General features: G+C 39.7%; 1 protein-coding gene across 3 annotated transcripts in view; it reads left to right on the top strand.

Annotated features, from left to right (window-relative positions):
- The window catches only part of ASTN2 (astrotactin 2), a 980906-nt gene that overhangs the window by 348986 nt on the left and 604024 nt on the right, over positions 1–27896 (top strand). For all 3 annotated transcript variants that reach the window (XM_058672825.1, XM_058672827.1, XM_058672826.1), the window contains one exon: positions 19390–19536. In XM_058672825.1, the coding sequence (XP_058528808.1) occupies positions 19390–19536 (147 nt within the window). The remainder of the gene's footprint in view (positions 1–19389; positions 19537–27896) is intronic.

Consider the following 27896-nt stretch of genomic DNA (forward strand, 5'->3'; position numbering starts at 1 on the left):
AATTCATGCAATCTTATGAAGTGGACATTTTAACGACTTCTGCTTTACAAGTGCAGATTCTGAGGTTAAGATCCGTTGTACCACCGTCCTCAGCGTTGGTGCTTGATTTCAACCATGTGGCTCTAAAAGGGCTGTGTTCTAAGCTCTGCTTTGTATTGACTTCCAAAGTTCATAGTGTCAAAAATGTATTGATCTGGGTGTCAAACTTAATTTTCCTGATTGCAGCATTCACAAGCTTTCTATTTTACCAGTATCACCCCAGAATTAATGTATGAACACAGGCTCTTCTGAGAGAGCTGCCTTTGCAAAGATGAAAGCAACCAGCTCATTTGATGCCTCTGGGAAGCCAGCCATGATTTTGTCAAGCAAACTGCACATACCATTTCCTCTCATCTGTTAACAATTCTTAGGAATTCTTCAGTAAAACAACCAAAGCAGTTAACCTAACACAGTATAATATGTCTTCTACCAATCTTCTCATTTCTCTGACTGTGACTTCTCCAGGGTAGTGCTCTGCCTGGGCTCCACTGCAAGTGACTTGCTCAGGGTCGGGAACGTACCATCTGCTGTGAATTCTTTTAATGCATGTAGGTTCATACTAAATGTAAAGGCCTCTAAGTACCCTGTGAGACATAAGGACTTTTCAGCCTCTCTTAGTTATCTCCTTAAGTAGGTCCTGGTATCTAATTTATGTGTGACCAATAACATCTAAATTAGCTTCATGAAACAGCAAATATGTATTAACTCACAGTTTCTGTAAGTTGGAAATCCAGGAGCTTCATTACTGCTCCTCCAGCCCTAGAGTATCTTACAGGACTGTCCAGAAGTTGCTAACCAGGGCTGTCGTCATCTCAAGATTTGACAAAGAAAGAATCTGCCTGTCAACTCATGCCCGTGGTTGTCTGCAAGACTCAGTTCCTTGATACTGATGAGTCAGAGTCCAACCTCAGATCCTTGTCAGCCGGGCCTCTCTGTAAGGCAGTTCTCAAGCTTATTTGGAACAATGAAGAGAAAAGAGGCAGAGAAAGTGTGAGCAAAATGGGAGTCAGTATTTCGTATCCTAACCGCAAAGTCAGCATCCTACAGCTTACGCTGTGTTCCATAAGATGGAATTGGCTTACCCAAGGACAGGGACATTGGAAGTGAATGCCATTTGGAGCCATCGAGAGACTACATGTCTCAGTAGCCCTACTGCCCATCCTTTCTCAAAACAAAATATTTTCTTTCACTTCAGGTGACATGTGGTGGTTCTAGCCCATGTGTGGAAGAGTAACTTATTGCCAGGCTATCCAAGACACACTATAACCCCTTCCTGCATGGACATCTTTTGGTGCCCATAAATGATGCCTTTGCAGAATATAATGTCACCCTCTAGCCCAAATGTCTCTCCTACTTTCCCCTCAGAGGTACATGCTGTAGATCTCATCCCTCATCACAATGCCTTTGGGTCTTAGTATGAAATGCCCGATGCCTTGCCTTTTGGGATTAGGACATCCCCTACCAGCACCTAGCGTAATAGCCGGCACTTAGTAGATATTTTTGTCCCCAAAGCAAATAATGGGCTGTGTTTTATGTTTGCACAGAGCTCACAGGGCTGGTCTCAATGCAATGGACACATATAGGATCCACTCCGTCTCTCCTTGTGATGGTCCGTGAACTTTTTTGCTGGATCCTGCCCACACTGCTCTGCCTGTTGTTCCTGTCATCACTGGAGAGGCAGAAGTCCTGATACAGAAAGAAATTTATTCTGTGTTGTATAGTGAGCATTTGTAGGGTCTGTATTCAAGTTTGGCTTCCAGATTCAAAGAAGAGTTCTTTGCTTGGCCTTCAGGCAGCTCCTTGAAATTAAAACACAAGACAGGAAGTGGGTCTAGAATCCCTGTTAGGCTATGGTCATTTTGTTCTCTCCGAGGTGAAATATTTAAACCAGCAGACTTGAAAGGCTTTTTGCTGGGAGGATGTCAGCCTGAAGTGTGCTGTGCCCTCTGTGTAGAAACATGTTTGGGCAGAAATGTTTAACCATTTTTTTTTCTTTCTTGTCTTTTTTTTTCTGTATGCACGCTGCGAAGGGCTAAAGGCAAGCTGCTTATCTCCAGATGGCTGCTTAAACACAATGAAGTGTGCTTTTCTTTAAATGATAATGGGCTTAAGTCACTTGTCTGGAAACCACCCCCCCCCCCCCAAAAAAAACTTCTCCAAGACCTGAGGATTGCCGTGTTAATTCCAATAAATTCCTTAGGTGTTTTGCAACTTAACACCTGAACCCAGGAAATGCCAGTATGTTTTGTCCACTGCTGAACCACAACATTTTGACTTGCCAGTCTGATGGCTTGGATATTAGGCTAGAACGTCGGAACCTCCCTGCTCAACACAGGGCTCCTTGTGGCTTCTTAGATCTGAAAGTGCCTTTGATGGTAAACAATAAGACCTGACAGGAATAAGGATGTCTTCGGGGTCAAGCACACCTGGCTTGAATCCCAACGCCTCTGTTCAACTGGGATCAAGTGATTCTTCTCCCTGAGCTTCTTGATACGTACCTCAAAGGGTTGTTTTAAGGAGCAAGTGAAACCATTCATTTCAGACGGTGAGGCCCCATGGCGTGGTTCTGCATATGGAGGACATCTGCCTCCTTTACCATTCTGTCTGTTTGATTACTCCTGGCACTCTTTCCAGGGAGCCACTCTGTGTGTTTCCTTGGTTCAAGATGCCCTCTCCTGATGTGGTCATACTCTAATCACGGCCACTGTCTTCCTAACATGGTCTGCTTCAAAAGTTGCAACCAACTTTGTCACTTACTGTGTGTGTAACTCAGAGCAGACTGGTCATTGTCCTTTTCTCAACTGAGTTTTTTGATCCATAAAAAGGGGTAAAGCAAACAAAATTTTTTAATTTTTATTATTATTTTTATTATCATTTTATGATACAGTTCCATAGGCTCCTGGTATTTCCCTTATCCCAGCCCCAATATCCCCCCACCTAGTTCCTCTATATCATTACTAAAGTATAGTCCTTCATACACGGTCATATGTCCATCATTGCGGACATGGACAATGGCAGAGAGTCCAGAATCCTGTTGTCAAAATATAGTAAGCAGTTTCATTGTAAGTTCATCTTTGTCTGGAAGTAGAAATGCATACTACATTGTATCCTCACATCTGGATATGTTAGTATCCATTTAACAACTACTGTACATCCCCCCCCCAAATGAGAAGTCATAATACAAAATCAACAATAGAAAAAAAAGTAGAAATTTACAATGGCATGAGGTTAAATAACATGTTACTAGATATGGTAGTCTCCATTACACAGCTACTATACATCCCCATAAATGAAGAGCCACAAAACAAAATCAACATCAGGTAGAAAAAAGAAATTAACAACACCATGAAGTTAAATAACATGCTACTGAATGACTAACATGTAGCTGAAGAAATGAAAATCAAGAACCTGCTTGAAGAAAATGATGCCACTGTATGATTTACGAGTCATTGAATGATTTAATCAGAAGAAAGTGTTTTTAGAGAGATGAAACTAACCTAAAACATCAAATCCCATGCAATATAGTTTCTGCTGATTTTTGTTGGTGAAATGTGTGTCTTCTAGACAACAAATAGATGGGTTTTGTTGTTTAATCCAGTCTACTAATCTATTATGTTTGGTAGAGCTTAAGCCATTTATTTTCAGGGTTAATATGTATGGGTGGTACTTTGGTCCTGTCATTTTAGGAATGGGTTGTTCATTGATTTAGTCTTCTGTTGTCATTTTACTGGGATGTTCTTCCCATTTGCCTTTGGTTTTGTTGGGTGCTATTCCTCTTCTCTGTCAAGAGAACATCTTGAAGTATCATTTGTAGGGCAGGTTTGAAAGAGGCAAATTCTTTTAAGTTTTCTTTATTGTGGAAGAATTTTATTTCATTTTCAAAGACAAAAGAAAGCTTTGCTGGATATGCTATCTTAAGTCAACAGTTTTTTTCTTTTAGGATCTGGAATATGTCACTCCATTCTCTTCTTGCCTGTAGAGTTTCCTGTGAGAGATCTCCTGTGAGTTTAATTGGCATTCCTTTATATGTCAACTGATTTTTTTTCACGTGCACATTTAAGAATCTTTTCTTTATGTTCAGTTGAAGAGAGCTTGATTATCATGTGTCTTGGTGAAGATTGTTTTTGGTCGAGCCTGTTGGGAGTTCTGTGCCCCTCCTGGATCTTGTTTCCCAATTCTTTCTCTAGATTAGGGAAATTATCCTTTATTATTTCATTAAATATATTTGCAAAACCAGTTTCTCTTTCTGCACCTTCTGGGACTCCCATAACTCTTATATTTGGCCTCTTAATAGTTTTTTTCAATTCTTGAATACTTTTTTTGGCCTGACCCAGCTCTGCTTCCAGCTTTTTGTTTGCTTCCCCCTGATGACAGGAAATCTCTTCCAACTCTGAGATTCTTTCTTCTGCTTGCTTCATTCCATTTTGGAGACTCTCCACTGTACTTTTAATTTGTTCTACTGTGTTCTTAATTTCTGCTATATCAGCCTTGATTTGCTTTTTTGCTGCTACTGCTTGTGTAAAATATTCCTTAAATTCTTTGAACTCTTGTATGTGCTTCTCATTGTTGATCACAAGCTTTAAAATGAGTTTTCTGAATTCTGTGTCCCGCATTTTCTCAATGTCTTCCTCAGTTAACTCTGAGGTTGGCATAGGGTTTTGCTCCTTTGCAGGGGAGTTTTCAGTAATATTCATTGTGCCTTTGTCTCTTCTTTTGTTCTTGGTCATTGTACTTCTGGTTCACAGAGCCTTCTCCTTGGGGTAGGTTTCTAAGCTGTGGCACCCACAGGTCTACAGTTTGATTTTACTTGTTTCAGTTGGTACAGAACTCTTTGCTTTACAGCCACTTGTGCCACTCCCTCCAGCAAGTTCCAGGTCTTCGTTCTTATGTTAAATTTCCACCATGGTCTTCACAGCCCTAGTTCCTGGCTCACCAACCTCCACCTCCTGTGATACTGTGCAGAGGTTGCACTGTTTTCTCTGCAATCTTTCTCCCACTTTCGGTTGGAGCAGGTCCCAGGATTATGGAGACACCAGGTATCTTATATAGTTAGGTTGTTGATGGTGCTGATCTTGCCAGAACCTTCTGGACCTTAGGTCTGGGTGCCACATGGACCCATTTTGACCCATAGGATGCCACAGTCGGTATGATTGTCTTGCAGGACCAGTTCATTCTACTGAATTCAGTGAGTTCTGGTGAGCTCAGCACTGTTGTCCCCTGCAGTCCTAAAGCGTTTGCCACACTGTACAAAAGGGCGCCTGTCATACTACTACTAGAGTTCTTGATCTGCTGGCCATCAGGTCTGAGGGCTACCCAGTCCTGTCTTGGGTGGAACCTGTAGAATGCCATGTTGCTGCAGTTCACTGAGTCAGAAATGAGTTCACTTCCAGCTCGGCGTATGCTCAGTCCTTTCTCTTGCCTTTGCCTCCTTAGGCAAATTGGTGCCCAATTCAGTTCTAAGGGGCTGACTGGGCTGTGAAATCCACCCTGTTTTCGCACTGCCCATCTGGGATCTGCAGCTGAGTCTCCGCTCCTTGTCAGATCAAACAGACCAGGAGAACAAGCAGTTCTTTGCCTGGATTCACCTCCCAAGCTCCCAGTGAAAGTCCCTTCCCACCTAGTTGCTGGTGGTGTTCCAGCTGCTAGTGGAGTTCAGATCACTGTTAGCTGAATGCCGCTGGAGTATCAGTCACTGCAACACCACACCGTTGTGTCTGCTGCTTTCCTGTGTCTGTCAGTCTCCAGGTACCCCTCTGCTGTTGTTCTGTCTTCTCCTGTTTCCTGGAATGTGTCCTCTCTGCTTCATCCTGATTAAATGTTTCTCCATCCATTTAAACGTGTCCTTACCATATTCTGCCATCTTGGTTTCTCTTTTTTTAATTTTTAAACTTCCTTCAAAGGTTTAGCTGTTAACTCAGTATCTCCCAGGCCACATGATCTTTCTCCCCCTTTGGAACTATCATGAATTTATGCACATGATGCCTAAAACACAAAGGTTGGAGTTTATATCAATGATTTTTAAATGCGATGATGATGATAATGATGGAGGCAGTGGTGGCCAATGGTGGTGGCAACATCAGCTAATCTTTTAAGTTTCTGTTATGTAGTGTAAATTACCCTATTTTCTCTTTCTAGCTATTCTGTCAAATAAATTTTAGTCTCATTGGGATGAGGAAAATGGAAATTACTGAAGGTTAACTAGAAAGTGACAGAACTTGGATTCAAACTTAAGTTTTTCTAAATGTATAATCCATGTTCTATTATTGTGCTCTGACATAAACACATCTGTTAAGGTCATTTTGTGAAAATATTTCGATATGGTTCATGCTGATTGCAAGTTTGTGTTTGCCAGAATATCCTAGTTAGGCCTTCTAATCTCCAGTCTCTTATGAGATTCTATTGCCAGTGCTGCAGGGGATTAGAGAAGAGTTGGGTACACTGTCTTTATTCTAGGAGATATTGGTTGGCGTAGGGAAAGACAGCAACTATTCATAGTGTGAAGTAAACAATACTGTTGTGGGGGCTGGGACAAATGGGATCCGTCTCTGGCTATAGGAAACCTACCTTAGGTTTAGACTAGAATTTTCTCTTCTTCCTTCTCTCCTTTCCACTCCTCTCCTTAGCATGATGGATTTATCAACTGATTTAATTGACTCCTCCAGCTCTGCTTTTCCTGTATCCATGATTTTCTTTATGTGACACTCAAATGACGGAATCTGTGTTTTGAGCCAAAGAAAGTTAATCTTTTTTATACGTCCAACTAAATGGCTACATTAGCAGTAAGAAGTAGTCATGAGTTTATAGAACCCATGGATACAGGCATCTATTCAATTGTAGAATAGGAGCTATTCATTGTTCATTGACAGATTTCTTGCTTCCAGAGAAGGCAGACTATGGGAGCATTAGAGTTTTAAAATTCTGATCTGGATTTCAATCTGAATTTTGCCTTTCAGTGCCACTCTGGCCTAGGGATAGATTCAGTTTCTTCATTTGTAAAATGAGGTGATAGCAAACCATTCTGATTGATCAAAGAAACTAATATCTGTATTGTCTGCACAAAATATATCTAGTAACTGCTTGCATCAAAAGCAAAAATCATTGTCATGGTCCTCCTCTTTCTCCTTCTCCTCATCCTTCTCCTCCTCATCATCCTTGCCACATTCTCTTTTGAACTCACACGCTCTAGTGTGGACTCTTTTCAAACACAGGTTAAATGATCACAGGGAGGACATTTAAGTAAAGTGTCTTCGTTATGTAACAGGGTAAAAGACTTCGTAGTACCTGTCAGTCTGGAAGCATGTGAATCAGTTTAGAATAAATAATACGTGAGATTGAAGCTAAGGAGAATATTGAGTTTTTGTGAGTTGAAATGGTAAAGGCAGACATCTGGGGGATAGGCATTACTCATGGCTTTGAAAAGCTTATCTATCTGGGACATTGTGGAAAAGTGAGGGAACACATGTGGCTACCCTCAAGAAAATCTAATAAGAGACAATTCATGGACTATAATGTAAAGCTCAGTTTCCCATAATTTCTAAGGAAGTATTGTCTTTGTATTAAGAGAAAGAGGTAAAGAGGAGGAACACAGATATTTGAGAAAGCTCCCTATCTTCAGAAGGAGTGTGGCCAGCAGCCATCATCATACAGGGACAGGGCCATCTAAGAAGGCTTAGAAGGAAAACCTGAATTAGCAGGTCAGTAGATCTTGGATCTGTTTTTCCATCTTTGTCCTTTAGTATTTCTGAGACTGAGAAAGCCAATTAAATCCTCAAAGTTTTTCTTTTGTTCTAATGTCAAATAAACGAAGCATTGCATAGAATTTCAGTGAGAATATGGAGCAACAGATATGAAAGTAAATGACACCAAAACAGACCTAGCACATGTTAAATTCACACCAAACTTTATTTTTCTGTTTTCACAAACCTTTGGTCAAAATCCAAGGATATCTAGAAGCATGGAACATTGACATCTCTTTTTTTCGTTTGCAGTTTCTGATAGCAGAAGATATGGAAATCTGCGTTTCATGGGGAATGATTGGTCCACATCTTTCTTGGTAGCCATGGAAACGTGTGGCTGCTCTGCTGCTCTGCCCCTTAGTACTACTTGGTTCCTAACATTCCTCTGTCACTCTCCATTTCATCAGAGTTGTGGACTGAATGTTGTGATTCAGGTAGACAGCCTATAGGGTAAATCGGGCTAACATAGGGATCGGACAGTAGTATTTCTTACCAAAAAAAAAATTATTTTGGATTATTCAGTACAAGCTGGTGATCACCTATAAGCCTCCTTTGTCATTTACTTCTGAGCCTTTCTAGAACCTTAACCCTTTTGAATTATCTTCTGTATGGCTTCTCATCTGAACTGCAATTTCATCGATTCAGTAGAGCATCTTTTTCTTTACCCTAATGCATGCCATTCGCCTGCTAAATGTAAGTTGAATAGTCTTTAGCCTCCTGAACTTGCCTCTCCTACTTGCCTATTTTATCTCTTTGCATTTGTCTGACTATAAGACTTTATTTCATTAATGCTTGGGAGTCAGAAGAGTACAGAACCTGCAGTCAGATAAATCTAACTATGAAACTTACTATCTACTTCCAATAACTAGTCATGTATTGCTTTTCCTGTTATTAAATGGAAGTAGTAACCTCTGAAATTGCTTGACTATCAGGAAGTTTAAATGAAATAATATACAGACAGTCTTTAACCCAGTGTCTGGCATGGGGGCAACAGTTCATAACTGGAATGTACTGAAATTAGATACTTACACAAACTTTTTTTTTTCCTCATCTAAATTTTTTTTTATTTATTATTTAACTTCAATAATTACATTGTATTATGTGACACAATTACATAGATACTTGGGTTCTCCCCACCCCTCCCCAAACCCTCCCACCATGGTGGATTCCTCCACCTTGTTGCATAACCACAGCTCAAGTTCAGTTGAGATTCCCCCATTGCAAGCGTATACCAAACATAGAGTCCAGCATCTTATTGTCCAGTCAAGTTCAACGGCTTCTTAGGTATACCCTCTCTGGTCTGAAGACAGAGCCAGCAGAGTATCATCCCAGTCAATTGAAAGCTCCAACATACCATCAGCAAAAATTTACATCATTATGGAATTAATTGACATAGTAATGAGTAACCAATATGTTAAAAGTAAATGCGAGTTCCCAGTCACCTTCTGTGACCACCTCACCTATACTTCACTTTTAGTTTATACACAACATATAACATTCAAAACATAACATGTTATACATAACATCATATCATCTTAAATTAAGGCAAACATGTGGTATTTAACCTTTTGGGATTGGCTCATTTCCCTTAGCATTATGGTTTCCAGTTTGGCCCATTTGGCCACAAAGAACTGCATTTAGTTTTTTTTAATAGCTGAGTAGTATTCCATGGAGTAGATGAACCATAGCTTTCTTATCCAATCCTCTGTTGATGGGCATTTTGGTTGCTTCCATGTTTTTGCAATTACTGATTGTGCTGCTATGAGCATAGGAGTGCATGTTGGTTTCTCATAAAACAAGTGTTCTGGATATATTCCTAGGAGTGCTATTGCTGGATCATACGGTATGTTGAATTTGAGTTGTTTGAATATTCTCCATACTGATTTCCATAGAGGCTGTACCAGCCTGCAGCCCCACCAGCAGTGGAGTAGGGTTCCCTTTTCCCTGCAACCTCGCCAACAAGTGTTGTTGGTGTTTTTATTCATGTGGGCCAGTCTTACTGGCGTTAGGTGGTACCTCATTGATGTTTTAATTTGGATTTCCCTTATTGCCAGGGAACTTGAGCATTTTTTCATATGTTTATTTGCCATTTGGGTTTGTTCCTTTGTGAAGTGTTTGCCCATTTCCCGTGCCCATTTCTTGAGTGGCTTGTTTGTTTTGACATTTTGGTTGTTTTGTAGCTCTTTGTATATTCTGGAGATCAGCCCTCTATCACCTATGTCGTGTGCGAAGGTCTTCTCCCATTCTGTGGGTTGCCTTTTTACTTTGTTGATTGTTTCTCTAGCTGTACAGAAGCTTCTTAGTTTGATGAGGTCCCAATTGTTTATTTTGGTCTCGATTTCTACTGCATTTGGAGTCTTTTTTAGGAAGTGAGGGCCTATCCCTAAGTGTTCCAGTGTGTTTCCAACATTTTCTTCCAAAAGTTTGAAGGTTTCTGGATGTAGGTTTAGATCTGTTATCCATTTAGATCTGATCTTAGTGTATGGTGAGAGATGTGGATCTATTTTTTTGTTTCTGCAGGCTATCAACCAGTTGTCCCAACAGCATTTATTGAACAGACCTTCCCATTTGCCTGGATTGTCTTTTGTCTTTTTGTCAAAGATTATTTGGCTGTATCTATGTGGGTTTCCTTCTGGTGTTTCTATTCTGCTCCATTGATCTTCCTCTCTATCTTTGTGCCAGTACCACGCTGTTTTGATAACCACTGCCCTATAGTATGTCCAGAGGTCCGGAACTGTGATTCCCCCTGCTAACTTTCTGTTCTTCAGGATGGTTCTAGCTATCCGTGGTTTTTTGTGCTTCCAGATGAACCTTTGGATCATTGTTTCCAGTTCCATGAAGAATGTTTTGGGCAATTTGATTGGGATTGCGTTGAATGTATATATTGCTTTTGGCAGTATAGACATTTTAATGATATTGATTTTACCTATCCAGGAGCATGGGATGTTACTCCATCTTTTGAGGTCTTGTTCAATTTCTTTTTTAAGTAGTTTGTAGTTTTCTTCAAATAAGTCTCCTACATTTTTGGTTAGATTTATTCCCAGATATTTCATACTTTTCTCTGTTATTTTGAATGGTATCTTGCTGGTTAAGTCTTTTTCCATCTTGGGGCTGTTCGCATACACTATGGCTGTGCTACTTACACAAACTTTATAAACTTTGGGTATATAAATGATTGAACTAGCACACTGTTTCCTTACATTGTTTCACAGGCTGATGGTTCTGCAATATATTAATACTTTGAAGAAACAGCAGGAATCATAATTTAAAGCAAGCCTTTTTAGAGACCTTAATACCAAGTATATATTCTGGCATCTAAAGCAGGATACAGAATGTCCCAGATTTTTTGAGCATGTAAAAATGTTTTATGAAAAATGCTGCACTGACTTATTGCAGTGCTTGAATATATTTGTGAAACAAATGGATCAAAAGAGAGAGGTTGCAGATTCTAATCCTACCTTGCTAGTGAGACCTGGGCCAGGCATGTGCTTAATATCATGCAATGAGACTCCAAGTCAGGAATACTGGCTTCTCATCTCCTATGGTATTTGAACATGGGTTCAACATCAAGTGTTTGTTTCCTTATTTGTCAGTTGGGGATCAAAATAATGCTGACTGAATAGGATTTTAAGGGTGTTAATTAGGTACGTGCAAATCATTTATAAATTTTAGAAAACCTAAAAATATATGGCACCTTCTATAGCGTTTTCATCACCAACAGCAGTGTCAGTATCTCCAACATCATCATCTTGAAGTTACCTTTGCATTTGCAATCTACATGGAATGCCGATAGAGAAGTTCTAAGCGTGATTCCGCTTGTAATCCTTTGCTGACTGGCACCAGTGTGTTTTATTAAAAGTGTGCCATTATCCAAGCCTGAGCTATAGCAAATCTCCTATACCTACAAAATTGTGTCATGGAAAATAATAAAAATATTTTTTAAGAAAAGAAATCAGTAGAGGAATGTAAGGCAAAAATTTGGTAAAAATCATCTGTCATTTATACAGTGTGAGAAGCCCTGATGGAGACGTAATGAAGTTTAGATTGTAGACTGTTCTTGCCGAGTAAAACAAGGGATCAACGTGAAAAAACAAACAACAAAAGAAAAGAAAAGCCTTCTCCTTATTAATGAAGCAAAGCCAACTAAGGGTGTCTTCCAGTGAGTGATAGTGATTTGGCCACGAAGGACATGCGTTCTGGGGCAGAGAAAGGGGGCAAAGAGCCATTTAAATCACCAGTTGTAATCCTTCTGACGTCCTGCTTGTTACGTGGGGTAATTTCTTTGAAGATGGTGCTGAAAGATCTGCATCAGGTGTGACAATGAGGTCATCGTGAATCTGCAGAGTCATCACAGATTGACCAGGCAAGCTGAAGTGTGTAAGTCATTCAGCAGGTAGGGCTTTGCTTCCATCCTGCTTTTACTGCACCCTACGTTATCATGGATATTACAGGTGATAATGCTTACCAGCTTGGAGTCTGGTAAATATTTAATTAAACATTACATGATAGTGTTTACCAGCTTGGAGTTTGAAGTTAAGTGTTTTTCTCTATCAGCCCTATCAGTCTGATTTGCCTTACAGGCAAAAATGACCTTGATGTTGGTAGTAGTGAAGATGATGAGCTGCTGAAGTAGAAGAGGAAGGCATTTTTAACTTGTAAAGCCACTTCAGAAAAGCATTAGTGTTTAACAATTTTTGCTTTGCATTTAAAGCTATTCTGAAATAAAATGTTTAAAAATGTAAGTACTATGTAGAGATATAAAAAAGAAAATACTTACAAAGTATGATAAAGATACTCAAAATATGACTTTAGAGAAATGAAGTTAGAAATGCTGGGATTGGAGGAAAGACAGCGCAAGGCCTCCTAGCTGCAACCTGTAATTAACTAAATACTGAGGTAGAGGTTTTAAAGGCATTCTGTTTAACATAGACAGCAAAAGTTGGCCCATCGAGTAAGATTCTAGAACTCTCTCAACATTAAACTAGCTGAGAATGGAATTGCCACTTCATAAACATCGCTTTTGTTGTTTGGGGGAGTAAACAAACAAGAGATGATTGAATATTTGCATCATTCTTCCAAAGCATTAACCTATAAAAGGTGAGAGATTGGGGAATTTTTATATCACTCAAAGGACACCATGGCTCTGACAGTGTCAGGGTCAGAGCATCGAGAGTCTAGTTCTTGGCTGAGATGGAGAAGGAAAGGCGGAGAGTGATGCAGTAAGGTAAACAAGATGATAGAAACGTTGTTTCACGTTGAGATATCATATTGAAGTAGTGTATGGAAAATTCTGACATAAGAGACAGGCTGAGGATATGGGACCATCCACCCTAGAGTTTCTGAGAAGACCCCAATTTCAAATACTCTTTATTTCTGCCTCCAGTATGACACTTGTACTTGTCAGACACCGTGTCCCAATTTTTAGTTTCCAGAAATATAGCAGAGAAGCACAGAGCTACCAGTGCACAGGTGCAGCAGAAATCCCATGAGGCGCTCAGTGAGGTTAATGAGGCACTTCAACAATCATAAGTGGTCATTGAGACCTGCAGGTGTGTTGGTCGCTTCAACAGGTGCTTTTTGTATGACTTCTGATTGGGCAAAAACCAGCCTTTGCCAGAGAAAGTGAGTATTTCTGACTGTGGGCAGGAAAGGAGGAAGAGCAGCATTTTTTCAATACTGATATCTCTAGGTAGAAAAGGAGACATTTAAGCATCCATTTGTTCAGTGATTCCATAGATATTTATTGAAAATTCACTATTTTCAGCCATTCTTAAATACATTAAATAGGTATCCGCAAAATGTGAGGTCTGACATATGGAAGATACAAAATAAAGAGCTATTTATTAAATGATTTAATCTCAGATAGACATGAATCTCAGAGGAGTAGGTCATATACAGGGGCTTGCAGATGAGTGTTGAGGTCAGGATTCCAGTATGGGTGGAGGTGTCCAGGCGGTGAGGTTTTGAAGCAGTGAGGGGGAAAGAGAAACCCTGAGAACTTGCAGAGCTCTAGGTATGTGTCACATACAGTACTCAGTGCTGTCATTATCATGTCCCATTTAATCCAGACAGATATTCTACCAGTTAGGCATTGTCATTACCATTTTAAAAGTTAGAAAATTGAGGCTTTGAGAGCTTTGGTACCTTGTCAAATGTTAGGCCAGAGTTTGCATTTAGATCTGTATGTCTAGAATCAAAGCCTAGCTATTTTTAATGTTCTGGGTTTTTAGACTTATGTCCCTTGTCCTAACCTCATACGCTATTGAAAGAAAGAAATGACTTCTTGGGCTCTTGGCCCCTGGAGACATTAGGAGGAAGGAGCAATCGGAGCAAAGGTACTTGAAGTATTCTACACACCGTGGTCTGATGTGGCTAGATCTGTTTTCTTCATTTTGTGATCGATTCAATTCTAAATTTAACTTAACTTTTATTTTCATTTCTCAACTTGGCATTTCTAAACCAAGAATCAATAAAACCCCAAATTATAGGCAGTGTGTGGATCACCAATGATGAGTTATTTCCATTTGAATTTCTCAAGCAATGCATTTCATGCTACCACTAGAGAGGTTGAGCGGTTGGAAGAGGAGGAGAAATCAAAGTAAAATTAGATTATCAACATGCTCACATCCCAGTAGTCAATATGCTTTGGTGGAATCCTTCTCCCAGAGCACAGCTTGTTCCACTGCAAATTAAGGGGAGAGAATTATAAATCTGATCGTGAACTATAATGGTGACCATCTGATGATCCTCGGGCTATGATCTGGAACTATTACTTATTGATAATTACATATGCTATGCTATTTTGTCTTCACATCAGCTCTGAAAAAAGGCGTCTGCTCCAATTTTGTCTTAGAAGGATTGTATCAGTGAGCAAGTGTCACATACAGATTTTGGGGTTAAGCAAGGGTTTTTAAACATAGATATGCTTTTCTCACACGAGTATAGTGAAGTCGGATGAAGTGGGACATAATAAGATGTGGAGAAAGGATGAGCTGTGATTTGTTCTAATCTACTCTATGATCCATACAAATTAGTTAAATGATCAGTGGCAAGTCATGTAATTGCTCTGCAAAATGCACCTGTAGCAAAAGTTTGCTCTGATCATGAAATGAGGAAATCCCCCACCATTAAAATGTAACTTTCAAGAACATTGGTAGTTTTACTAATTTGCTGCGTGCCTAGAAGGGTGTCCAGGTGGAACTAATTTCTTTTTTTAAATTTTTTTATTATTATTTTTACTTCATTAATTACATTGCATTTCAATAAAATGATTCATCGATTGGGTAACAGATGGGTAAGTGCTAAGCACAGTGCCTGGATCATGGCGAGTTGAAGCCCCTTTCTTGTCTTCTGTCATCTGCTGTATTGCAATACAGAGCCTGTGTGTGGAGAGGATGTCTATTATGGGATGGGTGTTTTTGCCTCACTGCTGTCTAGACCTCTTACTCAGAGTTAAGTGCTGTTGACCAAATCTCTAGAACTGGAACTCTTAAAAAGTCACCTTTGAGTCACACTGTGAAGTTTCAGCGGGCTTCAGTTGTCATGGTAACTCGCCAAACTCCAGTGGTTACTCTGTAGGCATCTGGCCTTAGCTCAGATTGGACCGGCCTGCTTTCCTCCTGCTTAACTTCAGTCACAACCGTGGTGATTTAGGCATTTTCTCAGTAACTCATTGCCCAAGGATACTGTTCATTCTGATTCTCTCTCCCACTTATCATTTCCCTCTCTTCACTATCTAATCTTTTTGTCTTCTGTTTCTGTGAAAAAAAATTCAATTCCTAATATGTTCTGATAATATATTGGATAAAGAGGAAAATAAGTCCTGGTTTCTGACTTCAATGATAAGACAAGCACCTTTATCTGGTTTAAAAATTATCATTTACTAAGGATCTGTTATGAAGCTGAGACTGTGCTAGGCATTTGACATTTTCTGTCTCATTCGATTCTTACAACACTCTTGAAGGATCATTTTATTATTGTTTTCTAGTGGCGAATATGGAGAGTCAATAAGCTAATATGACAACATCCCCTGTGTTCACTCTTGAAAAGACGTTGGATACCACGAATATTTAAATGACACCTAGGGAGACAATTAGTCCAGCAAATGCCCAGGAAGAGTATGAACAGCTTTACCTCTGTTTCTCAGCCATCTTCCCCAAAATGGAAATCACCATCAAATGGTATTTCTGATAGTTGGTTAGAATGAAAGAAATGTTTTGGTTCTACTGGCCTGTGGGTGCACAGGGTGCTATTGTTTCCAGCTCACTGTATAGGTCACCAACTCCTCAATGGCTCCAGCCACCCTGTACGTTCCACACCCCCTCTCTGTTAGACTTGTTTCAGCTTCCTGAGTGTTTTTTTAAGTTTTCATTTTTAATTATTTTAATAGATTCTATTTGAATTATACAAGAGGGTTTTTTTTTTGTTTGTTTGGTTGGTTGGTTGCTTGGTTGGTTGGGTTTTTTGTGCTGGCTTCCTCCTTTCATGTTCTTCACCCCAGAACAGACTTCATGGAATATAGGGCAGAAACTTGGTGAATTATTAAGGTGAGCATAGTGGATGTTAAATGATATGTTGATTGTGTGAGGATGAGACTTATACCTGGCACCAATCCATAGCCCATATCCTGTCCAGTAGAAAACACTGTTATCTTGTTTATGCCATATAGTAACTGAAATACTTATATTATCAAAATTTAAGACAGATTCTTCTAATATTCATGTAAGAGATATAACTTGTTCATTTTTTCCCTGCAATCGTTTTTAGGATTTAGGTGTTTTTAATTTCCTGAATTCAGAGCTATCTTTTAAATTTACTTTTCAATTTAATATTCATTCTACAACAGCAACAAGTATATGTATAGTTACTAGAAGAAATCATACATTGTTATGAGCTAAAAATAGATAAGAATCCTGTTCTGAAATAAAGCAATGTCTGTCTCCCAGGATGTGAACTTGGCAAGAGATACAAAGATGGTGAGGGTGGGTTCACTCCCCTTAAACAGCTCATAATTTGTTAAGAAGAGGTAGATACACATGCAAACAATTGCAAGCCACTGAGCTTTCATGTTTTGTTCTGTTTGAATCCATCCCTATACCACTATACCATGATTGTTGATGTATTCCTTGATTGATTGGTCAGCTCAGATAATACACTGTTGGTTGATATCATTAACATCATTTTTGAAAAATGGTCATGCATTTACCAAAATCGTACTATGTGCCAGATACAGTATTGGGTTCTGAGACACAATGAAGAATAAAAGGTGTGGTTCTTTCAATAAATTTTCTGTCCATTTACTAGCTCATAGTGTGTAGCATAAGGTATTTCCGAGAAACACTAACATGGGTAGTTTCCCTGTTTAGACATTAGAAATGTCTCCCTATGTGTTGACTCTTGAAGAGTGATGATGTGGTGATGGGTGTTTGTCTAGATGTCAATGCCTAGCTTCCACATTGAAAGCCATGCATTTAATGCCTTCCTCTGGCTCCTGACTCTTGGTTCCTGCTATTGCAGATTTGGGAATGCAGCACGGATGGCTCAAACAATTATGTTCTTGTCACCCAGGTGGAAGACCTGGGCTGGCTTCCCAGCCCAGACCAGCCCAGCCCAGCCCAACCAATCACTGGCTGACTTGGGCATTTAAGTAGGGATCAGCAGATGAGAATGTTTGTTTCTTTCCCTTCTCCATCTCCCTCAGTCTATATGTCTCCCTCTCCTTCCTTTTCTCATAAGATAGATAGATGGATAGATAGATAGATTTGGTTGAGAAGTATTTAGGTAGTGTTGGGAGGACAAAGAAACAGAGTTCTACCCAAAACAAGCAACACTATGGTAATGTTGACAAGAGGAAGGTTGCTGTCTCTGCTATCTGTGGAGTCCAAGCTGCGTAGCACCTAGACCAGGTAAAACAGTTGTACAAAAGATAAGATTGTGGGAAGTTTCCATACTAATGTGAATGGACCACATGTTATGAACAGAGGATGTAAAACAGGTGAAAGCTTCATCAGGAAGTGAAGTGGACAGATAACACAACCCTTCCTGTATCCCACTAGCGAACAAACGGTCAAAGAGATGGGAGAAAAAAAAGGTGAAATGTTAGATGATTAGGATATATAAGACTACATCATTGTTTAAATGCTATAAAGACGAAAGATTGAAAAGATGACATCAGACTTTCTAGCCAGTGAAAATGGTAGTGTTTTCCATAAGTTGAGGAATTCAGGAACAGAAGACAACTTTTAGAAGATACTGTGCCTATTTTCTTGTGTTCTATATACTCACAGAATGGCCACAGAAAGATGTCCAAGCAGTTGGGCCCAGCAGCGTGGCCTAGCGGCTAAAGTCCCCCGGGATCCCATATGGGCGCCGGTTCTAGTACTGGCAGCTCTATTTCCCATTCAACTCCCTGCTTGTGGCCTGAGAAAGCAGCCGAGGATGGCCCAATGCTTTGGGACACTGTTCCCACGTGGGAGACTTGGAAGAGGTTCCTGGTTCCTGGCTTTGGATCGGCATAGCAACAGCTGTTGCTCTCACTTGGGGAGTGAATCATCGGACGGAAGATCTTCCTCTCTGTCTCTCCTCCTCTCTGTATATCTGACTTTGTAATAAAATAAATAAATCTTTTTAAAAAAAGATGTCCAAGCAGTCAAGAAACAGGGATTTACTATTTACTATCAAAGCTGTGAGGTACTGTTCTGGCTGCAATAACCAAAGCCTTCAAAGTAGAGATGAAAATTGAAGCCTAAGTAATAAGAAACAAAGGTAGGGTTGGGGCAGATTTTACAGAATTTTATTGTTCATGGCCTGATGTACTCCCAGCCATGTAAATGCAATCTCTTTATTCCATCACATCCATACATTTGCCTTTTAGTTTCTTAGGCAAAACCTGCTACTTGTCCTGTCATCTATTCCAGGTCTTTAACAATTTGTCTTTAAATTTAGTTAGCTGTGGTTAGTCAGAATAAAAACTTTTCTAATTGTATCATATTCTGCATGTATCTTACATTGAAGGTGCTCAATAAACGCTTGTTAAATTTGTTTTACCTAATCAGCTTCCAACTACCAATAGAACTCTTCTAGATAGTGTGTATTACATATGCATGGATGCATTGTTATATAACCAGCACAACTATCTTGGGAACTGTCTTTTTAATTGTCATCATCACACAGCTAAGGGAACCGAACTTGCAGAATGGAGCAAGTCACACAGCCCTTGAAGACTGAAGCCCAGATCTGAGCCCAGAGTCATCTAATTCCAAACCCAGTATCATTCCAGGAGGTCCCACTGAATTTAATAGCACACTATCTTCTTATGTGATTTAAGGAGATTTGCTGTAATTTATAATGTTTAATAAGCAAGCCAACCAAATTGGGAGGGGAAGAGGAAAGCTTATTGCCCTTACCTTTACCAAAAGAAATATATGCCCATTTGGCAGAGTTAAATCATGACACAAAAAAATGGCCAGTGAAGTCGCAAGTAGAGTTGGAGATCATGGCTTTTTTTTTTCTTTCAGATTTCTATTAGGGAAATAAAAGGACTCTTGAAATCCATATCCTCCCCATTTGCTCATGGTGTGGAATTATTTTTCTGTGTGTATGTTTATGTCACTAGGTCTGCTGAAAAGCCCAGTGAACAAGACCGCCTTGACACTGATTGCTGTGAGCTCGTGTATCCTCGCCATGGTGTGTGGCAGCCAGATGTCCTGTCCCCTCACGGTGAAGGTGACTCTGCATGTGCCTGAGCACTTCATTGCAGACGGTAAGTGCCAAGCATCATCGACACCCTGGACCACTTGGCACCTTGCACCCAAGCTGCTCAAATATATCTGTGCATATGGATCAAACTCTCTCCCTCTCTCTCTCTCTCTCTATATATATATATATATATATACACACACACACACACACACACACACACACATATATATATGGTACTTTATTATGAAACTTCAAAAGCACCATTGAAAAAGGAAATTAAAAGGTAAATTCACTCTGGTATAAAATTTTTGAAGCTTATGCATAGGTTTTTTTTAAATACATATTTCCATTCGTTTTTTGAAGACCTGTAATTTAGTGTATGAACCAAAGGTTTCAAAAGAGATCTTTATCATTTTGAGTCCTGATTATTTAATTAAGATTTTATTCTATGTGTAAGGAGATTCATTAAATAAAAGATGGCTTAAAATATGAGTGCAGAAAAATTGGGCTGCTTCACTTACTGGTTGTGGATCCCATTCCAATCTGTAATAACCCTCAAAGGGGTAATTGATAATTAAAAACATGTGACAGAGAAGCATGTATGAGACTTGAAGGTTCCTACTTATCCTAAAGAATGTTCACATTGCATTCCCCGTAAATGCACTTTACAAGTATCTTATATTCACATTTTTTCTTCATCCAATTAAATTGAATTAATGAGACACAGGAGTCACCATAGTTGTTAGCAGAGTGTGGTCCAAGGAAATGATTTAGGTGCTTGGTATCTATTGCTAAAGTGCCCTACAGCCAAGTAGTTCCAGGTTGTTCACTCCAGGAGAACATATTGGTGCCTGTCTCCCTCAAATCTTCTCTTCTAGCATAAATGCAACATATCACAAATAGTTCAACAGATTTTTTTGTTTTAGTCTGTTTAAATGTTTGCAGTGGTACTTCAGAAAGTTCATAGAAGATAGGAAATAAAAACAATTTTATTTTGGTGCGAAGAGTCTTCAAAAGGTTCCTAAGAATCTTCAAAAAGTCCACAAACATGCAGATGGTGTTAAAAAACTATGCACAGATTTTAAACGTTTTGTGTCCCAATAAATTTACCTTTTAATTCCATTGTTCATACTTTTTGAAATACTTTCACAAGTCATTTTTAATTATTATTTTATTTTTGATAATCTTTACATGTTTGGTTAGGGCACAAAGGGCCAAGGACTATGGGAAAGTGGATAAGACCATTGTTTCCACATTCCCCCCCCCCTTTTTGCTGTGTCTGGGGTAAGGGGGGGGATAAAAGGAGAAGCCCACTCAGCCTCCCACCCATCCCAGGGTCCCCTGTGTGGGCATACTCCAAGGGTGTTGCTCAAGTGGTTTTGATAGTTCAGCAGTTCACAATTACTGCCCATCTTGCCATTGCAAGCACAATCTAATCTCTCCAGAATCCACTGGCTGATGTAGTCCACCTTAGAGTCTCCGTTTGCCCAGATTTTCACTACTAACACGTGGCTGGGGTGGTTGATCGATTTGTTCCACTCTCTGTACTCTAGTTCAAAAATAAGTACGTGCCTGCGAAGCTATCATCGTATACAATGCCATAAAAAGAACTATCAACTCTAAACATTCTCTTTCCATCTTATTTTCTGATGAAGTTTATATAGGAGTCTGCCCAGATGAAGTCATGGAACATTCCCATTACATCACAAAGTTCCCTTTTTGCTCCTGCCGCCCTCTAGTTCATATTCTCTCTATATGACCACATTTTTGGTCTCTTGCACCATATAAAATCATCATTTAAAACGTATTTATTTGACAGTCAGAGTGCTGGGGGAAGGGAGGAATATCTATGATACCTCGCCACAATGGCTGGGTCTGGGGCAGGCCAGAGCCTAGAGCCACGGACTATGTCCTGTTCAGGGGCTAAGGGACTTGAGCCATCCTCTGTTTTCTACTAAGGCACATTAGCAAGAACTAGGTTGGAATCAGTCCACCAAAAAAGTAGCTGGTATCCTGATATGAGATGCCTGTGCTGCAAACGATAGCTGGTCACAGGATTGTTATCAAGTTAAATTATACGCACATGCATATACATATATATATATATATATATATACATAGATTAAATTACATACATTTATAATTTATAGATTAAATTATATACATACATACATGTAGATAGATACATAGAAGGGTTGAATCTTTTATGTTCTTACCTTCTGTTATCTCAATGTAATGCAATTTTGTCTCTAATTTTAAGGTTACCATATTCAGGGTGCAACCCCATGTTTTCAACATGTCCTACCTAAGCACAATGAGATCTTCCCCCCTTTCTCTAATACACCCTGATGTCTTTTATTGCATCTTCAAACTTCATGGCATTGAGTGAACTCCTTCTGATTTTTCACTTGGACTGTGAATAAGTTTAGTATTTCTAATTTCTTTTTTTTAAGATTTATTTATTTTTATTACAAAGTCAGATATACAGAGAGGAGGAGAGACAGAGAGGAAGATCTTCCATCCACTGATCCACTCCCCAAGTGAGTGCAACGGCTGTTGCTGTGCCAATCCGAAGTCAGGAGCCAGGAACCTCTTCCAGGTCTCCCACACAGGTGCAGGGTCCCAAGGCTTTGGGCCGTCCTCAACTGCTTTCTCAGACCACAAGCAGGGAGCTGGATGGGAAGTGGAGTTGCCGGGATTAGAACTGGTGCCCATATGGGATCCCAGGGCGTTCAAAGAGAGAACCTTAGCCGCTAGGCCACGCTGCTGGGCCTGGTATTTCTAATTTCTTACACATTAATGTTCGTAACTGAATATGAATTTTTGACTCATCTCTATAAAATCATATGCACTTAAAGATGTATTGTGAGAGAACAGAGGGATGATAAAGGGGAAGACAGAATTTGTATAAGTTGCAGAGAAGTAGAATTGTAGAGATGGGGCTGGAAGAAATTCTAGAACCCAGGTATGACTGTGCAATGAGGAGAGGAGAGTAGGAACAGTGAGCTGTGAGCTGGAAAAGCTAATATGGCAAGTTCTGACAAACACAGAAGACATTCCCCAGATCTTCCACCAGTTGTTATTCTTTAACTGTAGAATATTGGGTCTGATAGATACTCAATTTCTCCACTTTTATTTCCACTTTTAAATACTTATTTTCAAACATGCAGAAATGAAGGTCCTGAGAGACAAATTTGTAAAATATTTTGGGGGTTTCTTGACTAGCAGGCCACCATGACCACCAAGAGAATGAGGTGGGTGGTATTCCTCAGTAGCAAGAAGCAGCAGTCTGATTCAGCATGTCCATTTACTGTAAAACAAGCACAAACTTATATGGAATAAGAAAAGGGGAAGGCAGAAAGGCATCTCCCGACAGTCCTCCCACCCAGCAAGGACACTATAATGGCTAGAAAGCATGTCTATCCCTCTGGACCCTCCAATCATGTAGCCACACATGGTTGGCAGGTAGGCTGTGTGTCATATAACCTGGTAGGTAACAGGGACCTCACCGACTTCTCAGTTGCTCAACAAAAAAGTCCCAGCACAGCTCATCCAAAAACAGAGAAGAGAAACTGGGGTGCAGCCTACTGCTCTCACTTGTATAACCAGGGGTTAGGTCAGATTGAGGTCTCATTGTTCCAAAACCACTGCCAAGGGGTTCCTCTGGAGACACGGTGTGCAAGTCCTTATGACCTCCCACATAGGCCACACAGGCAGACACCCAGGGGCAATCTCCCACAAAAAAAAAAATGTTACTTGTGATTGAAAGCACAGTCTTCAAATATTACAAACATAATGTCAAATACTCATTTCTGTGTCTGCCACTTCTATATCCAATTGAGTGACTCCCTCATTCTGAATCTTGGTCTCTACTTTTGTAAAATGAGGATAATAGTACTGCTTATCTCCTAAGGGAATTGTGTGCACTCTACTTTCTACTTTTCCATGTATGTCTGTAGCTGAAAAATTGAAAAAGCAAAGGATAATGCAAGAAGCTTGGGTGAGTAGATCCAGATATGTATATTTACGGATACCCCTTTTCAAGCATCCTTAGTCTGACCTCTACGCACATTTAAAATATTAAAACTGCCCATGGTCTTGTCTGTTTCTACCTCTGTAATGAAATCTCTACTGCAGGAGGCTTTAGGAGTTGTGTCTTTTGGGAGAATTATTTTATCCCTGGTGACAAGCCCAGTGCTGGTCCATGATGAATGCTTAATAAATATGTATGGAGTGAATGAAAGTTGCCTGATTTAAAGTATAATCGTCAACGATTCTGTGATATTCTTCCAATAGATTTCACAGAACAAAGGGCAAGCTAAGTCAAATAAAACCAAGCAGTTAATGGACAGAGAGCACAGATTTTACAAAATACATCCAGGATTTCTTTCAATTAGTTATTGTAAGATATGCAGAATTGAGGATGACCATCAGAAAGCATGAAGTTCTTATACTGATGGGTCCAAACAGCAGGACACATAGTGTGCAAACCACACCATGCCACCATGCAAAGCACCAGAAATTACCGGGAGTGCAAAGGAGCAAATAGAAAGTATGGCCAGGGCCAGCACTGTGGTATATGGATAAAGCTGCACCAGCATCCCATATAGGTGGTGATTTGTGTCATGGCTGCTCCACTTCTGATCCAGCTCCTGACTGATGTTCTTGAGAAAGTAGAGAAGATGGCCAAAGTTCTTCAGCTTCTGCAACCAATGGGAGACCTGGAGGAGCCTCCTGGCTCCTGGTTTCAAACCAGCTCAACTCTTATTGTTGAAACCATTTGGGGAGTGAATCAGTGGGTGAATGTTTGCTTTCTCTTTCTCTCTCTCTTATGCTGTGTACCACTGCCTTTCAGGTAAGTAAGTTACTTTGGAAAAAGCTTTTTGTTTTGTTTTGTTTTGTTTTGTTTTTTTTAAAGCATGGCCGAAAGAAAAAGCATGACCAAGAACCTGTGTTCTAGTCATTTCAGGAAGGAGTGGATGATGAAGGGCAAGGAGAGTGAGGAAGACTTAGGAGAGAAGTTAATGGTTGTATAGTTGGGATAATTTTATCAGACATAGGGCTAGAAAGTAGCCACATGGTTGCCTGTTTTCTGGCTCTAAGGTGATTAGAGGAGAGAAATACTGCCTCCTCCTGTATTTGAACTAGATAGAGATGCTGATGCAATATGAGCTCTGGATAGGTATTGATTTGCATATCAACAGTAATCTCCAGGGAAAGTCTTGGTATTTCTGTAAGTTGACTAGCTCCCCAAGGAAGCTTGTCATCAGTCAAGAAAACTGAAACGTCAATTCTTCAAGAATACAAACTATGTGTGGTTAATACACAAATTGGGAATGACCATGGTGTGTCCAAGTCCAGGAGACTTGATTTACCAGGCATTGTAGAAAGCGTTGGGAAGATTGCAATTGCAGTGTTCCAGTCTTCAGACGGGATTGATTGCCCTTCTGTTACATGATATTGTTTTAAATAAAAAAGATTTGAGTTCAAATATCAATTCCCTTGCTTAGTTAACTCCTAAGCCTCATTTTTCTTATTTGTAAAGAGGGGATAATTTTGAGAATACTCAAAGGAAATATTCAATATTGTGCATAAGAGGCCTAGGAGACTTTCTGAAACATTGTGACTACCCAGTAGATGGTAACTCTTACAGTTTTTGTATTAAAATATTCCATAGAATAAGTGGCTTCAAAAGCTGGAACATGACAGAGCAAAAATCAAAGCAGAAATCTGGATAGGTAGGTGTTATGGAATAAGGAGTACAGTTATGCTACCCTCCATATGGAAGTAACTTTCCCACTTGACATGAACACCTGAGGATCGTCAGCCTTCTAGAGATCAGCAGGAATCCTGAAAGCAGCCAATATTTGCAGTTGGGCATGCTCACCTTCCACAGCATGATTTCAGCACTTCCTATGATGAAAGATCCGGTATGACCTGCTTATCTATTATTCCCAACCAGTTCCCAGAGTGATCTTTTTTATCCATCTAATAAAGAGAGAGGAACTGGAACCTACAGAGGAGTAGAATCCCATCCTTTGTGAGGATATAAAGGAACCCAACGAATAATAATTTTTATAGATTGGACTGGTATATTGGACTCTTTTTTCCCTAGAGAATGAATGTGTTAGGGGACAAGAAGAAAAATGATGGTGGTATCTATTTTGCTTAAACTTGTCATCAGTACTTATGAATTGCTGTGGTCTAGCACAAACACAAACACAACACAACACATGTGGAAGGTATATAACTCCATGGCATGATACTTATGTATAGGCCTCTAAGACACTGCCTATTTTTTGAGAAAACAATTGAAAAAATCATGAAGCGCCACATCAGGATGAGAATAGACTTTGTCAGATAGGAATAATTTCATTAGAAACCAGGCTTCCCAAACATGATAGTCATGGCATTTCTCACGCTTTCTTTCCGCCTTCCGTGAGCTGCAAGCTACCAAGATGCTGCGTTTTCTCAATAGAGAGCTCTCTGTTAATCTTTTATGCTGAGCTGTCCGTTGTGCTGACGTATTACTGGGGGCTGAATAAGTTCCTCCTCAGGAAGAAAATGGATTCTGCCCTTGTGTTACTGCATGCTTATGTTCAGTGCTCACTGCCCATTATAGGGAAAGAGTCAACATACTGAGCCCTCGTCCAGAGTTCAGCTGGCAAGAGCAACATATACTGAGACAGTCCCAATCCCATCCCTTGGCAAATCTCATACCTTCTTTTGTTGATTTCTTCAAGGCGTTATGCCTTGTTATACACACATGGAAGAGATGATACTGAATTTAGCGTTGGTGAGCAGAAGAATTAATCAGACTCCCTGAGGGTGGAGCCAAGAGTGTAGATCCTAGGTATTAGTATTACTATATTAATTCTAGATGATTATCTACCAGAATTTTGGCAGCTGTATCCATTTTCTTCCACCTATATCTATGATCTCTCCTTGAGATCCCTTGGGATGTAAGTAATGAGCTTTGACTTTATCAGTACCCTGCTGACGGAATTGCCTCTACTGATGACCCATAGCATTGAGTACAATGTAAATGGTCTACCATTTTCATAACATATTGGTTTTTCAACATATTAGGCCCATTCCCAGAGATTTGTGCATAATCAGAATTGTTATGCAGCATTATTGATACATGGTTATTGGTTAACATTGAACTGTCTTAGCTGAGATGATAATTCATGGTGCCAAAGTATTAAAGGAGGAGAAAGACCTGAAATTTCCAGTATCTGTATGTATTTTGCCAATATAACTAAACAGTGGAAGAGATCACTTATCAACCTAGATTCAATGGATACATTAGTTCCGCTCCAGTATTCAATGGATACTAGACGTAGAGCTCTCTTCTGTTCTGGGTATTGTTATGCATTGGAAATATTTTAAGGGAAAGTATTTGGCAATGAAGATGATGCAAAAAATGGTACAGATGAATTTAAACAATACTCTACAAAATTACCAATGCATTGCTAAAGTGATGAAAAAGAAAATCAAAAACTTTCTTATAATTAAAGCAAGTGCATGACCCATGTGGCACAGAAGAAATGACAGTAAAAAAAAAGAGCCTCATTACCCATGAGGTGTACCAAAAACAGCGTTGGAAGGGACACCTACAGCTTCAGGTACTTACAAGCATTCAAAGTCTCTTAAGGATGATCAGTTAATGAATCACAAGGATTTATTGAAAAAGTTACAAATGACTAGGAACAGCAAAGATAAAATTCACAGCAAAAATAGATTTGGCAGTAAAAAAAAACTGCAAATTGAAAGAAAGAGCCATTCTCTAAGATGATGAACAAAACAACCCCTCAGCCATATTATCAATGAGCATCATGAGGGGACGATCACTTAAAATTAGAGATGAAAGAGAAATGGTTACAACTTTTTACTCTTTATGTGGGTTATAACACTGTTGGCATGAGCAATAGTAGGGACTGTAATTTTTTGTTGTCCAGGTATATTTAGAAGTTTCATTGGGAGTCTACCTTCATTCGGTTTTTCTTCCTGTTGTGGACTGTGTTTTTTGGCTCTGTGTTTAAGGGGGTGTACAATAGAAGTGTAGTGGAGACTGACATGCCCAGATGTGGAGACATACTGCATCCAGACCAAAGATAGACTGCCAGGGAAACTGTTGAAAATGCCCTGGTAATAGGAGGCTGGACTCTCCGACATTGTCCACACCTATAATTTTGGGAAATACTTCAATTGTAGAATGATGGACTTAGGACTTTCCCTGAAGGACCATCCATTGTGATACTAGAGGGGAAATCAGTGGGGTGAGGGGAGAACTTTGGGATGGGTGTGGGGAATCCCAGAGCCTATGGAACTGTATCATTAAAAATTTAAAATACTATAGATATCCTGTTTCCTTAATGAAAGCGGAGAATCATTCCTCCTTTTGCTTCTCTCCCTTTC

This window comes from Ochotona princeps, chromosome 14 (assembly GCF_030435755.1).
Source record: "Ochotona princeps isolate mOchPri1 chromosome 14, mOchPri1.hap1, whole genome shotgun sequence".
NCBI classification, from domain to species: domain Eukaryota; kingdom Metazoa; phylum Chordata; class Mammalia; order Lagomorpha; family Ochotonidae; genus Ochotona; species Ochotona princeps.